The 15944-nt window shown below is 32.2% G+C and overlaps 2 protein-coding genes across 5 annotated transcripts; both read right to left on the bottom strand.

The window, feature by feature from the left end:
• Positions 1-359: 359 nt before the first annotated feature.
• On the bottom strand, positions 360-5576 carry LOC129305542 (SAGA-associated factor 29 homolog B-like). Its single transcript, XM_054945544.1, has 7 exons — positions 5570-5576; positions 5262-5416; positions 5032-5117; positions 3494-3547; positions 2899-3052; positions 2702-2715; positions 360-802 (listed from the first exon to the last, which is right to left on the bottom strand). Exons 1-7 carry the CDS (start codon positions 5574-5576, stop codon positions 700-702), a joined length of 573 nt encoding a protein of 190 aa, XP_054801519.1. The 3' UTR covers positions 360-699.
• LOC129306964 (SAGA-associated factor 29 homolog A-like) lies at positions 5328-8227 on the bottom strand. 4 transcript variants are annotated; one of them, XM_054947795.1, is made up of 5 exons: positions 7933-8227; positions 6665-6810; positions 6408-6484; positions 5958-6062; positions 5328-5371 (listed from the first exon to the last, which is right to left on the bottom strand). In XM_054947795.1, the coding sequence occupies exons 1-4, from the start codon at positions 7975-7977 to the stop codon at positions 6022-6024; spliced, it is 309 nt and encodes a 102-aa protein (XP_054803770.1). In that variant the 5' UTR covers positions 7978-8227; the 3' UTR covers positions 5328-5371; positions 5958-6021. The 4 variants fall into 4 exon arrangements, with proteins under 4 accessions (XP_054803770.1, XP_054803767.1, XP_054803769.1 ...); XM_054947792.1 differs by having other exon boundaries at positions 6665-6767; positions 7933-8224; XM_054947794.1 differs by having other exon boundaries at positions 6665-6758; positions 7933-8211.
• Positions 8228-15944: the final 7717 nt, after the last annotated feature.

Genomic DNA, 15944 nt, shown 5'->3' with positions numbered 1-15944 from the left:
TTATATTTAATTATTTATATATTACTTCTTCCATTATGACATATAAATCCTAATTTTTACCTTCCCTTTGCTCCTAGATATAAGTACTAAGACAATTTTATATTCCCCCACGTCCTAATTATAAATTAAAATAAACTAACTCCATGTTTCTTAAGAAACGGTAATTAACATTTTAAACTCATAAAACACTGCTAAAAAAGGTTTCATAACTTGTTTGCGTTTACAAAAAAAAATCACATAATTAAGTTAAATGAGTAACCATTAATTTCAACCAAAACCTTGATTTGGTGTCGCCTTTTTATCGAAATAAAGACGGGATGAGAAAAGAATCCTTCAGATGTGTTTCTTTTGGAGCGTCCTGATGCAAATCCCACTTTAGAATTACATTTGTAACTGCTGTCTATTTTTCGGCTAATACACAAAACAGTAATGTTAAGGGGAACTCTCTGTCTCTCTAACTTAAAAAAGACACAAGTAAACGTCCTGTTTATACTGTTCTTTTCTTTTCTTCTTCCTGATGGCTGTGGGACGTAGAGAAGTGTGGAAGAATCTGCTTGTAGAATTACACAGGCCATCAACGCCATTCCCGTGCAGGCTCGAAAAGAGAAAGTAGGAAAAGGGAGGATAAATAGAACTTTGTTATACAACGGGCTCATAGTAACTTAGGCCAGAGTCTACTTTCTTTATTCACAGCTCGATTCATTGGCGATGTCCATCTGGCAAAGTAACCACTTTATGGAACGGCACTGTCCTTTGAGGTAAGGATCCATCTTCCTCGTCATCATCAAATTCCAGTATATAACTGCTCAATCAAACTCAGAAAGTGAATACTGTGAGAAGCAAACTTTACAATCAACTGCTACAACTATAAAAGAGATCAAGGCACTGAGAACACAAAGGGCAATAATCTGCAATGTTGTCCTCGCCTTTATGCCCAGTGAACTTAACTAGAGAGGTCGTATGAAACATCACATATGTTTCATAGTTGGAAGAAGAAAGGAAGGAAAGGAATTCAAAGAAGACGAAAGGGAAGGAATCTTTTAGTGGTAATTGATCTTCCCCTTCTTTAGAGAGTACTTTTCTCCAAAATTGCTCAGATTAGAACTAAAAAATATTGAAGAGGGAAGACTTGGAACTAAGGGTGTTCAAAACCAATCCAAACCGAAAAGACTAATCCAAACCAACCCAAACCAAAAGAAACCGATCAAAACCGAACAACAATCAAACCTGCTTCGGTTTTTATAATATGAGAATCGATTGGTTTGGTTCAAGTTTGGTTTTGAATATAAGAAACCGAACCAAACCGAGCCAAACTTGATTAAAAAATATTACTTATTTATTTATAAAATATATAACCATTTATCCACAAGAGGCATTTTGTTTTGAATTTTTTATAGGAATAAATAAACATTTTTAAAAGATTTGAATGTAAATGCATAATATTAAATAATTATAGTAATGATACTATGACCATCATTTAATTATTTGCAACTTGAAAGCCTCAGTATTCAATTTATCTACAAGAAGCATTTTGTTTTGAATTTTATATAATGAGTTTTTTATTATTTATTAAAATATAGATATATAGATAAACATTTTCAAAAGACTTGAATGAAAATGCATAATATTAAATAATTTTAATCTTAAAAACTTATATCAATTTTTAAGATTAATTATCGTTATCACATTGAAATTTTATTATATTTTTATATCTCTATTTATGAAAAAAAGGAGCCAAAAAGAATTAGATTTAATTTTAATATATAACACCATTATAAAGATAGAAAAAAGGAAAAAAAATTAAATAAGTGCATTGAAGCCCGATCTAGACCTTAACCAAATCGAATCAAACTGAAAATTAAACCAAACCAAACCGAACTCCATAAAAACCGATCAGGTTCCAATTATGAGTAAACCGAATGGTTCGGTTAGGTTCGGTTTTTGGCGAAAACCAAACCAAGCCTATGAAAACCCTTACTTGGAACATTAGGGGAAACAAAAGAAAACTTTCTCCTCTTCCTCTCCTTATAAAAAACTCTCAAACAAAAAGAAATTTCAATGAAAACTTTCTTTCCTTTCGCTTTTATTATCCCCCATCTAAACATGCTTGGTGCTTCAAGTTTTTCCCCCTTTTCGCAATAAAATTTTGAATAACTCTTGTTAAGGAGAAAGGGGTAGCTCTTCTTCCCTTAATAATCTTATCTCCCCTAGCCCAATGAGATTTAAACCAGAGAATTCCGCCTCAGAAGGAAAAAACTACCCCAACCACCTGCAAATGGTGAAGTTTGATATGTAAATATAGAGGGTTTGACTTATAAATGAGGCTGAGAAAATTATTAATTTCCTCATTTGGAACCTAATTGTAATTTTCCCCTTGGCCCTTTCCCTGATCAACAAGGTCAAAGAAAAGAGAGATTTGAGTGAAATTACAACTTACTTCTAAATGACAAGAAAGCAAGGGTTTATTTATATTTCTAACAGAAAAATACCAGTTAGAAAAGATTTGTGGAGATGATGAAGAAAAATCATGCATCTAAGCTGTCTTGGTTCTTCGAGCAACAGATGTATAAAATGAATATTGGTCAAGGGACATTTCTCTAATGCGTATTTTATATGAAAGATAAATATGATTCCACAGGGTTTCCTAAGATATATAGATAATAATCAGAACTGAAAATGAAGTCCAAAGGAATATACTCACTCATCTGTCTTCCTCTGCAGATTTGTGAAATGATGGAGATTACCCCAGAACACGTACAATATCAACAGTTCGTTTGATGTCAAAGTCAAAGATGGAAAAGAAGAAGAAGAAGAAGATTAACAGGTTACAAAATATTTGAAGAGGAAACCCAACCAAGATATAATTCTAGCACAACAATCAAATGACAGATTTATCACCTTGCGATAGCCATTGACTACTGTAGCTTTATAAAGTGCAGTTGTCCCAGGATAGACTGCCAAAACTTGCTTTCCATGAGGAAAATCTGGAGCACCACTAGGATCATTCCTCTTGGGAAAAGGAATGATATTTGCCATAGGCAGCCTGTATTTTCTGAATGCATAAACAAGAGACAAATTATACTTGGTACAACCCATTCAATGATTCAAACGGAATAATCCTCCATGATAGACAAATTAGGTAAAAACATTGAAACGTCTGTTTGTGTATGGGTATCAAGCATACGTTTCCCAGGGAATAGAGTAATTTTCAGTCCCTGAATACAATGTATGCATAAGGGGCACCCAACCGGAAACCTTAAAGAGGAGCACAACCTACTCTCAATTTGTAAACTGAGATCAGAAATAGTTGTATTGGTTTCATTTTCAGCCTTCACTCATAGTGGGGTTACAATAATAGTTTACAATCTTCTATGTAAAAGTGAAGACACAATGTGAAAGAAATCCTTATTCAAGTTTAAGTAACATCACGGGCATGTACCATAGAAAGAATATTTCAGAAAATTCAATGTAAAAGAACATCCAAATAGGATACCTTTGGCCACCACCCTCTTCATCATCACCTGGTTCCTCATCTAGCACTTCAAATCTGTAAAATTGTATTTGCAAAAAACTGAATAAGAATCTAAAAGGACGAGTAAAAAAGATTGATATCCCAGCAGGAAATCTCCTTATAGATTCTTTCAAACAATAAATACGAACCAATAGAAGAGCAAAGTTAACTTGAATAAATTGAAGATCTGAGCTAATAAGATAGAGTTATAAGTTGGTCCTATTTCAAACTCATTCAATTAGGCAGCCTCAAGCAGATTCAATCGGGACCAAAGGGCTTATGATTGACCTAAGAACTGAAAGCACAGGCTTAACCCAACGGAAGTAATTTGGGGGAAGTAGGCAGAACAGAGATCCATTAAGTAGAATCATCTGCCCAGTTCTTAATAGTCACAATCATCCATATCAACCATAGGCCCCTAGATTCAGAAGTCAACATCAGGTAGCTGATGCCAAAAATTAATATCAGTCAAACATTATTCCACAGCCAGTAATAACGTGCATTTCGAAGTTATAAATCAGAAGCAAACCAATGTTGCTATTATGAAAGATGAAGTATGCTTCATATACACTTGTTAAGACGCTTGGTTGGTGATATATTGCAATAATAACTTATTCATTAACTAATAATTCAAGGCATCAATACAGAATGAGCTTTTGTAATATGTGCGCATCAATCACTTTGATTGACATCATAATAATGAACATGTAAAGATTTAACCAACCAGAGTGGTTGTCTAGTGAAATGATGGAAACAGTGTCGTCAAAATCATGATTCAACACGTAAAATCATAAGTTTCATGACAGTAGATTTTGATTTCTTGTTAACTTATACTTAAAATCAAAACTCCATAAACTCTTGGTAAAATTGAATGAAATCATAAACACGTAGAGAGATCGCATTTTTACTGGCGACTTTGTTAGTTTTGCCTCCAATTTTAAAATTCCTGACAAATTCAGTTGATGACACTGTTCAAAAGAAAAGGCTATTTGGTCAAGAAGCTCTTAAATTGGGTAATTTGACTTGTTACTGTATATCTTGGAAATTGGATGATATATTTATGAACTTCTTTGAGGAGAAGGTTTTATTGGGATTTTAATGTTTAATAATACATAATGCCATTTAGAATAAGAGGACAATTTTAATTTAATTTCAATATTATAACTAATTTAAAATTTCTTGACAAAATAAGTTGAAAAACATAACTTTATATGCATAAAAAAAAACTTAAGACAAGGTATCAAGTATTTTGGTTATTGATTTATTTAAAATATTTGCATTAGTGTAATTCATATAACGTATAAATTGTGTTATTTTTTCATCAATTGAGTTTGATGTATAAATTATCAAGCATAAATATTTTAATCATATACTTATATATTTTTATAATATTTATTAATAACAGCAAACTTTTACATGTTTAAAACTTGAATTTATGATTCAAGTTCACCAAACGAGTTTATCAACCCATGCAAGTTTGTGTAAACTTGTGAATTTGACAACCTTGGATGGAAGCTTACTCTTTTGTTTCCTTGTCGAAATGCATCACTTTTACAACAAACCATTCATCTTTATCAGCATCATGTGGCGTGACCCTAGCTGCCACCTGAGAACACATTAACATCACAAATGGAGTTAGAAAACAATCATGTAAGAAAATAAGTTAGATTCATTAAAAAATAGCAGAGCAATCAACCGGAAAATGGCTCGTTAATAACTAATATTGATTGAAATTTAAGGCTATACATACCTGTTCACCCTTAAGATTGGCACAATTCTCAAGTTGAGTTCGCATACTAGGAGATAGCCTTGAAATATCTGAGTCAGTCTTTAACCGTTTCTTTTTCTGCTCATTACCTTCTGCAACACAAATCTTATCAGCCAGAAATGGTATACAACCGTCATCTTATCAGCAATGATGAAAATGCAATTAATATTCATAACTAAATCAGCTCTGGCTAAAAATTACATCTGCTGTTCTTACATATTTGCCTTTATTTTTATGTTCATTCATGTAGCTTGCATATCAACAACTGCATAATGTGAAATAGCCATTACCACACATTTTTGGGACAGCGATGCATCAACATGGATTAGCAGGTTGACAAAAGGATGCAAAAGCACCCATGTAAAAGTTATAATTCTGCCCCCACCTCCCCACCCCCCAAAAAGAAAAAAAAAAAGAAAAAAAGAATTATCATTTTGAATAATCAGCAACTTCAATATGCTAACTCTGCAAGAATACCCAGCATTGGATTCCACTCTCCTTCCAGCATACAAGAGGAGAAGGATTAAATTTAAATAAGAAAGGATAAATTAAACATAAAGTTGCAAGTTTTGCTTAAATTCACACTCGACTACAATGCCTTGAACAAACTACTTGAAATGTGTGTGTCTGTCTATATATATATATATATAATCAACCCTTCCCTCCCCTATTTTTCACCTTCTTCATGAAGCTTGACTATACATGAATGACCAAAATGGCAGGAGAGATGCCAAATTGCCAACTATATTGATGAGTATCCAAAGCAGTGGACTTTACCTTTTCCTGGAAAAGAGAAAAGAGAAAAAGAAAAATCTCAAAAAACCAGAAATTGCAACCACCTCCAACAGAATAATGGAATTTTGACATGCAGTCGTCATATAGATAGTCAGGCATATTATCTTCCTATTCATGCATTTCCTTTCTCTTTTTGTCTTTTTCCTTTCTCTGTCAAGGTTGAGCATAATGCTTTAGATACTTGAACCTCTTATACAATTGTGGTCAGACATAACAAATCAATCTGACAATCTGGCTAATCTAATATAGATAAGAAAAAGACTGAAGGACTGGTTTGTAAAGCAAAAATTTTAATAAGAAAATAAATTGAATGATTACAAAGATGAGACAAACCTATTCTTCTTCGTGGTTGCCCTGGCGGTCCAGGTGGCAGCAGAGCTTCAAGTTGGCTGACAAGTGAGTTCGAAATGCTGCGACCAATTAACAATGTTGAGAACCATATAAGGCATAGAATGTCCATCTTGGGTAGAGATTAAGTGACCCATTCTATTGTTTAAAAGGAATGGTGAAAAACTTGATCATTTCCAGACAAAGTAGAGATGAGGGGGGAAAAAAATCTAAACTGATTCTAAGTTACAGGCTAAACATACCTTACTTCAGTTTCTGAAAGCTCTTTTGCACGAGTGTACAATAATTTAAGTCTCGCTAATGAGCTATCCCCAGGCTTCTCAACCACCTCAGGAGCTGCATTAGCTTGGGAAAAAACCATCAACAAACAGCAACAGTGGTATGTGTTCTACCACAGAGAGATAACACATGGGAAAATAGGAACTCATATCAGGTAGTTTTACTTCTGGCTGCCAGAAAGCTAAAAACTAGCGACAAACAAATCTCTCCGCTGTACACTAATTAATTCTTACTATTACTCCCTGAACAAAACAGACCAAAAAAAAAAAAATCCTCAAGATGAGGTCCTCTGCCCCAGATGTGGAGACATTCAGAGCAGCATGAAAAGTGTAGAGAACACAAAAAATGATAGCAAATTAAGTTCAAGATGGCTAAGGGTGTAAAGAAGTTTCTTTGAAAAGCAATGTGCGAGAGTAGCAAGGTTAGAGTTACACTATTACAAGTAGCACTTATTTCTTGCTTACTCAGTGAACAGTGGATTGTTATTTCCAGGGACAAACGAAGGCATGTAGATCATGCTGCTTCCACCATATGATATCCTTCTACATCTATAGATTGATGAGATAGCAAGTATTTTCTGAGAAATGACAGCATCACTGGGAAATAACGATAAGAGTAGTGAAAGTAGTCTAACAGCACGACGAGTATTAGATTCGTTTAATTTGAGCCATTCCAGTCTATGAACTCAAATGACCGACAATTACAAGATTCCAATATCAGACAAAGTAAGATTTCAGAGCTTGAATAGGCAAGTGGCAAGTAACTCTCAAATCATAACGTTTAGAACATTTCTTCTCTTCGATTCGCCAATATCACAGCAGGAATTGTTCATTTAACTTGGACAGTAATCCTAATTCAAAAACTGAAAGTTCAATGGGCAGTACAAACTTGCCCCAGCTTTCCAGTTTTTATCTAAGTGAACATCGCTCCCCCACCATAACTACCAAATCACTCTGAAATATGACAAAATTACTACGTAAATCTGTCTTTGAAACTAACCTAGCAAGAGTAGCTGAAATTTAAGCCAGTTCCAACTATAAACAGCTCAAAACAGTTTTTTTTTTTTTTAACAAAAAACAACAAACTAAGATCGCATTAATTTACTTGCAATGTGACAACAATTACATCGTTCAATAGCACACAAAAAACAACTTTAAACAACAACAAAAAAAGAAAGTCTAGAAAAAGATCAGGATGGAGCATAAGAAAAGGCAATGATAGAGAGACACACTTGTTTGAAGCTTCTTGTGCATCTTGTTGATCTCGATGAGCACATCCTCTTGCTCTTTCCTTAACTGATCCAGCTCTTTCGAATTGTCCAAGATGCCAGCAATCTCCGGTGACGACATCGTTGCCCCCTCGACAATCGAAGTTCGATTCTGCCTACAATTATTTTCCTCCTACGTCCAATTACTTCGAGAATGGAATTTGACCAAACAAAGAGAATAATGCAGCGATATTTTGATTGAGTCTGTGATTAACCCACAAAAACACGTGATATTACTAAGAAAGCAGGAAGATAAAAAGACGACCGTATTTGAGTAATCGGGAAAGTGATGAAGTGACGTCGTTTTTTCCTTTTTGGTGAGAAGTGGAGTTGTTAGTCCTCCGCTGGATACGGTAATTAATAAATGATCGCCTCTGAAAGATTAAAATATGTGAAGGAGTAATAATAATAACACGAAAAATTGCTAGAAATTATAAAAATTAAAATTTGTAGAGGAGTAATAAAAAAAATAAAAACGAAGGTGCACAGAGTGAAAAAAGATTTGAAAAAAATGCATGGATTCTAAAAAAAAATGTACAGCTCTTTATAAAGTTTTAAATAGTTATTTTATGTTAAACACTAAGATAATTGTGAGTATTAAAAAATGGATAATTATGAGTACCAACGTTATGGGCTGAGTTACAAAATAAATAAATACGTGACCAAAATTGAAAGACATTGTTTTTGTTGAGGGGGGGAAACGCTTTTTTCTCTGGGTGTTTTTTTTTTTTTTTTTAACTTTCATTTGGGTTCAGTATAATTACGATAGCATTTGGATTTATATATTTGAATTTGAATCAAGATAGCGTTTGGATTGATATATTTAAAATGTTTTCCAAATGCCACACTATAGATTGTAAGAAGTAAATTGTAACTGTTCTTGACCCTACATCCACCATGCAAATTCTTCATCCTGATAAATTTATCCCCAATATCAAAGAACAAGAACGAAGTTCCCATGATATTAGAGCTCACTTGGTTGATGAGAATAAAATTAATTACAGAAATAAAGATAAAAAATGATTAAAATATGGAGTGGAGATACACCAATTATATGTGTAAATGTGAAAGGTAATTTAGTTTGTGGGATTTAAAACTATAATTTATAAGATTTTGTGAAGGATGTAGTAATTCTTACATTTGTATAGCAATATTAGATTTATCAAACTTACAGTGAATAAGAATAATTTAATTTATTTTTATTTTTATTTTTTAAATTCATTGCATTATCATCCTTTATGGTGATGGTCACATTGGTTTTTCCATTGTAGCTATGAAAAATAAGGAGTGAACTAATTGCCTATTCTAAACAATGTGGTTTTGATTCAAAAGGTTAAACACTTAAATAATATTATTTTAGTTATATTTATAAGTCATTTTTAATATATTTTACTGGAACTAAAAAAAATTTTAAAATGCTTTAACTTTGTTTAAAAATTTAATAAATCATTAAATTTATTCTTATTAAATATATACATTTTCATAATATATTTCTCTTTCCAACATTCAATGGAAAGTAAAAGAAAAAATTTATAATAAAAATTTAATGATACGACTTATAAATAGGATAAAAAAAAATTTCTTTGATTTATAAATAGAATCGAAGGGAATATATTTCATTAAGTAGATTTCTTTCTTTCTATAGAGGGACATGCTTCCTCAAATCTCTTAGAGCCTATTTGTTATGATGGAATTAATGATTATGGAAATCAAATTTTAACTTGTTTGGTATTCAAATCTTAATTTCATATGGAATTAAATTCCACAAAAAATGCTTAAATTGATTTCCATCACTTGGTCGAGGAAGTTTTGAAAAAATCCATAAAAGTAAGATTTATGACATTTTAAACCTTCTTTCTTTATCTCATCATTCGACGAAACTCTATCACCAATGATAGCTTCTTTGATCTCAACCTTAATCACTATCATTGGACGCAAGATTGAAGACGATAGCGATAATGAAGTTGAACAGCAATGATGACGAGGTGATGCTAAGGCGTGCAAACAACGAATCCACAAAGAAGTTGACAATGACAAATATTGTTTGAGGAGTGTGGATTTAGTTTTTTCTAATGAAAGGCTTCAATAATCTCAACTCATCCTAATGACAACGATATTCTCTTTACTAAGCCTATAACTATTTTAACTCGCAATTGATGGTGATGACCTATTCTAATCACTTCTATAATAGCCTGAGAAATTTAAGAGAAAAAAATTCTATGATAAGATATTTTAAGAGTATTTTTATTAATTTTGGAGTAGATTCAACATAAAGTACTTGGTGGTTCAGTAGTAGTAATCTTCTCGCTCAACACCTTCTGGTTTAAGGTCCGAATTCTTTCCATGTTTATGTGAGATATTTGATTTTTCTTGCTCAGCCTCTCAAATTTTTTGTTTTTTCCCATTAAAAGAAAAAAAAAACAATAACAATAATGATAAAATAAATAACACAAAACTAGATTATTTTCCTCACTCCTCATTTTCTATATTCTTGCTCAAAGTATCCCGACCAAGAGAGGAAGAAAACGTGTGCCAGGGGTCCAAAAGCTTCAGGTTCATTTTCTCTCTCCCTTTGTCATCCTTCTCCTTTCCTCTTTTAATTTTCCAGTGTGCGTGTGCTTGGGCTACTAATCATTTACTATTGTGATGGGTTTTGTCAAACTCACTGCTTCTTCCTTCTCTATTTTTGGCATCCATTCCACTCTTCTCTCTTCAATTACTACTTCAATGCCATTCTTCTTTTCGCATTCGTGATGCCTTTGTCCTAGTCACTGAGCTTGTTCTTCCTTCTCCTTCCTCTAGCATAATTTACTATGGGGTCATTAGAAGAAGAGAAAACTTGATTAAATTTGTAAGGAAGGAGATTAAGAATTTGGTGGCATATCAAGTAAGTAAATAACGTTTCCAATGAATAAAAGTAGCAGTATTTCACTTACCTCATTATCTTTTATTTTGAATATATTTTCTTATTTTACTTTTATGATTAGGTTGATTTAAAATGAAAATAATTTACTTATCATATGAATTGATTTGTATAAATTTTCTTATGGTATTTTATTTTCCTAAAAGTATTATACATGCATGGACTAGATAAATCACTTTGAAAATATCATTTACACCTTACAAATGGAAGAACTACTTGAGCTATGAGGACCTTTAAACTCCATGCATGCCAAAAAAAATTTATATAGGATTGAAGTGTAAGCCAAGTTCCACCCCTTTCTAATGACTTTAACATGGCCAAAAGGTGTTGTTTTAAGTTCCTAACCCTTGGTTATTATTAATGGTAAAGGTTGGTGCCATTAATGATAGGTTTAGATTTAACTCTAATACTAAATAATTAAGTTTAAACTAATGCTATGGGCTAGCAGAGTTAGTTGAGCTTAATAAGGGTTAAATGAATTAATGAAAATAGTAATGAGGTTGATTTTGGTTGGTGACTCTTATTAAGGGAATTAATTGTATTTAGTCATGATTAGTTCCTAATGGCAATTACTGTGCTTGATTTTAGAGTTTGGCTACTCTCAAATGCTTGAGTTTAATGGAGGCTCTTGAGGTCATCAAAGTATACCCTTGGTTTGGTAAAACTAAGAGTTGAGGTAACTGATAATTGATTTTTCCTTTATATTTAAAATTGTAAATTTAATATGAGATTAATCTTTGTTTGATATCAAATGAAAATTTATACTTAGCTATATAGAGAGCTAAATGTATGAGTTGTGAGATTTAAGGCTAGGACTAAAGTTTGTAAGAACTACCCATTGATATTATGTCCTAAGCAATTAAAAAGGCATGTCAATGCATAAACACATATTTATGCCTTGGAAGAAAGTGTTGACTAAAAGAAAAAGTTGCTATATAAATCATTAGGGCTAATGCCCTTTCCAGTGCATTGAATTTAGTATGAATATTCCGTGGTGTCATAATGTGTATTACCATATTGTGAATGTATGATTCAAATTTTATTGAGCATGATAAGGTGAACACAATTTTGTTAAGCATGGATAAGACTACACACACACGCACACGCGTGTGTGAGATTGTCATGAAAAGATAATTTATTTTGTATAATCATAGCTTCTTGTGCTTGAATCGTGTATGTATGAATCTATGATAGTTAGGACTTGCAAGTGCATGATTTATTGAATTAATTAAATGTGGAGATGAGTATGTCTATACATATAAATGTTGAACTTACATGATTATCGATGGTTAAGAGTTTACTCAAGAGATGGTAAGGGGGTACTATTGGAAATCCACATAGTGAAGCCTCTACTAAGTTTGCTCACAGTAGATGGCATATTCTTTACTAAAAGCACTTAGTATTATCAATCTCTTTTGAGAATTGGCATGAGTCAGGCATAATGCTCAATATCACTAAGTCCAATGGGAATGGTATGGGTTGGGCAACTATTGACACCTCTACAATTTAAAGAAGGGAGAATTCATAGTTTGAGAATGAGTATAAAAACCTAGGCCAGGTAACCTATCATGATTAAAGAACAGGGCTAATCCAATTATATGGGGTGGTTCTACATTTATAATTGCACATGGCTTCGGTCAAACAATATAAGGAGAGTAATAAACCCACCTGAGTGGGGTGGGATAAGGACTATTACACTTCTTACTCTTGAACCATAAATTCCTCTATTTGAAACTCATGAGGTGTCACTACATCCAGTGTAGGGCATTACCTAGTCTAAGGTAAAGATCAAGAACAAAAACACCTAAGCTTTGAAGTACTGGTGAGTACCACATGAATTTTCTTACCAACCTACTCTCTCGGGTGAATTGTCACCCATATGTGATTATGCAATATGCTCATAATACTCAATGACATAACATATATGCAAACTTAATTAACTTAGCTTATAATCAAGCACATCCCATCTGGCCATGCATAAATAACCACTACTCAAACTTCATGGCAACATTATAAACTTATGCTCAATGACATATCATCATCATATACTTTAACATATTGATCATGCACAAGATCACCCATTAAGTTAGGTATCACTCAATTCTTAACATTGCACCATAAACATTTAATCACTTAATCACACATCCACATTTCTCGTTCAGAAATTTCATATTTCACATGCCATAATCAATACTTATTAAGATATTAACCATCATAATACTATATTCGCATTGTACTTAATAACCAAATTAAAATTTGTTCAATCATGTCATATAATCGATGCCATCATCATCTTGACATGACAAAATCATACATTTCTAGTCAAATCAATTGTTTCAATTTCTTATTAGCTTAAACTTAGGCATTTAGCATTAAGATTAACTCTGTACTCTTTATAAATGATTTTTAAAGCTACCAACTATCAAAACCCAAGTGTTGAAGCATTTAATAATGTCCAAAGACTTTGTTAGCATCTTAGGAATGGATGAGACTTAGCCTTAGGTTTAGATATTTACTTCCTAACCTTAAAGATAGTAGAAAATGCATAATAGAAGGTAGAAGAAGAGTACACGAGGCTTACCCAAGACTTTAAAGGCTCTAAAAGCCTCTAAAAATACTCCATAACAAAACCCTAGTATAGCTCCAATGCCCTTCTCTCTCTCTATCTCTCTAAGTTCTCACTCAAACTCTCCTAAATTTTATCATTTTGAATGACAGAATTGAGTTTTAAATTTCTTTTGCGCTCAATGCAACGAATAGCCTAAAACAGGCAGCATGACTTAAGCCTAATTTTTAGGCCTAACTCAAACCAATAACCTCTAATACCCTACTCTAAACCCATTAGAGGATCCAATAGGCTTAAATGGCCATCCAAACTCAATTATTAACCTCTACTCATCCTAATTAATTAATTAAACTACTTGATTAATTAATTTAAATTTTAAATAAATTTAGGATGTTATAATGCACATTACTCAGTTTCACATCATGCATTACTAACCAAAAAAATTTTAAAGGCGAAAGTACATTGTTATGTTTAGTGATTTATAACTTATGCATGTGTTTAAATTGTTGTATCTTGATTACTAATATATTGTATCTTACTCCCTATTGTCTATTTAATGTTTTAAGGAAGAACCACAAGTATGGCTAAAGGAGAAGAGGATCAAGCTGAAAACATTTATGATGTATTTGCTTATACCTATGTGTAAGTTTGAGTATAATGTTACTAACTAGGGTTACTTTTGCTCTATAAGACTTCAATGCATTTGGATTTTGATGCTGTTGGCATGATAGACTGATTTGTATAGATAATTGGTTGAGTTTGGGTTTTTGTGTCATTTATTTATTAGGAATTTTAGTTAAAGGCTTGTTTATCATTCTAGGTGTCCAAATTTACTTGTTGATGTTGAATGGGGGCCAACTTTATAGTTGTTAACTAATTATTTAATAATTTTTGAGAGTATACTTGGTTCACCTTAATTATTAGACATCTTAGAGGTTGAAGTCTGGGCTTCATCCTTATTGTTTGCTTTGTTGCTATAATAGGGTGTACATCATGGCGAAACATATGATTGGCTATGGCAAACATGGTAGTAGCTGTTAGCTATAGTGAAATAAGCACCTGCTTGAAAGAAAAGGCCTGGATGTCACAAGCCAAAGCAAACTCTTTCTTGGGCCACCAAAGACTATTTTACTTCGCTGAATTTAACTCTTTTACACCTATTTTAAATGCTTAACCTTTTGTCTATGTTTTCGTACCTACTTTAAACTTTGATTTTAATTACTTTCTATGGGCCTAGCTTGAAACCTTTGTTTTTCAACTTGTTTTATGATTCCATTGTTTTACTTATTATTTAAAATATTCCTTGAACTATTTCTTAGCCAAACTAATCCTTGTAGTATTGATTGACTAGACAAGTTTTAATTGAGTTAATGCATATGGTCATTATAACCAATACATATGGAATAAAAGAATGTAGTTTGACATTTGTGGATATAATCCATTCCTATTATTCCTAAGTTATTAATTGCGCCTGTTTTTCATGGCTTCTCATCATGTCGGATTTTACTTACTCTAGTGGATTGTGCGTCCATACTTGTTACTTATTTTGTTTAAGTCTTAATAGAAAATGGGATTTTCAAGTTATATTTTCACTTTCAAGAATTGTGTTTTACAATTTTTTAAAAGATAAATTCTTATCTTAGTAGTTATGATTCTCCATGGTCTCTTTTCTAGTTTTGTTACTCAAGTATTAAACATAAATTATGTTGTTATCTTTTAATACCATCAATAATAAGAAATAGTCATTTATTTCAAGATTTACATCTTCATGATTATCATTTATTTTTATTATTATTTAGGAATGTTATTTACAAGAATAACTTTGGTATTTAGATAATACTTCCCTTCAGTAAATCTCAAGGGACTCTTAGAGGCAGAAGACAAACACTTTGTCGCCATTTATTACCTTATGAATTAATGTACATATTTAAAGTATTTTATTTTTTTTAAATATCTCTAAGTATCCTAAGTATTTTGTTGCTCCACTATTATGGAGTAGAGCTTGTATGCCATCTAGATATTCTTTTTGGCAAGTTGTAGAGATTTTGTGAAGTTTAACTTATATGAGAGACTCTTTCAAAATTTTTACAACAAGTTTGAATATTTTGTTCCTTTTAACTTATACTTATTATTCATATAAATTATGATAGTATAATAAATTTATACTTAATATATTAGGCATTATATGAGTTCAGGGTTTTGAAATATGATTTTCATTGTATTCTAGATAGTCGTGCTTTGAAATTTTAGCTGTGTGACAACTTTAAATGACCAAGCAATTGCAAAGATGAAGGTTTGATGACAACAACCTCCTTTTCCATCTCCTTTATTTATTTAATTAAACCCTTCCTTCCTCTTAGCAATGGCAATGGCAACCTTTATTTGCTGCTTCGATTTCAATAATGGTTTTTAAGATGTTGATTATTGTTATGAGTTTATTGATAATTATACTATTCTGGGCTTGTTGATTTTTTTTTTTGCTATTGA

This window comes from Prosopis cineraria, unplaced genomic scaffold (assembly GCF_029017545.1).
Source record: "Prosopis cineraria cultivar Desert tree isolate PC_DT_omini unplaced genomic scaffold, ASM2901754v1 PC3, whole genome shotgun sequence".
In the NCBI taxonomy this organism is placed as follows: Eukaryota; Viridiplantae; Streptophyta; class Magnoliopsida; order Fabales; family Fabaceae; genus Prosopis; species Prosopis cineraria.
This window is presented reverse-complemented; position numbering and strand designations above follow the sequence as displayed.

Bases quoted from the DNA above. Each gene is read 5' to 3' on its own strand.
- LOC129305542 (XM_054945544.1), bottom strand. The intron at 5,118-5,261 runs GTATGTATAGCC...ATGTGTTCTCAG, and splicing joins CCAATCTTAAGGGTGAACAG to GTGGCAGCTAGGGTCACGCC. The intron at 3,548-5,031 runs GTAAGCTTCCAT...ACAATTTTACAG, and splicing joins TTCGACAAGGAAACAAAAGA to ATTTGAAGTGCTAGATGAGG.
- LOC129306964 (XM_054947792.1), bottom strand. From the start codon at position 8,050: ATGTCGTCACCGGAGATTGCTGGCATCTTGGACAATTCGAAAGAGCTG. The intron at 6,768-7,932 runs GTGTGTCTCTCT...TTTTTTCCCAAG, and splicing joins GCACAAGAAGCTTCAAACAA to CTAATGCAGCTCCTGAGGTG. The intron at 6,485-6,664 runs GTATGTTTAGCC...AATTGGTCGCAG, and splicing joins CTTTCAGAAACTGAAGTAAG to CATTTCGAACTCACTTGTCA.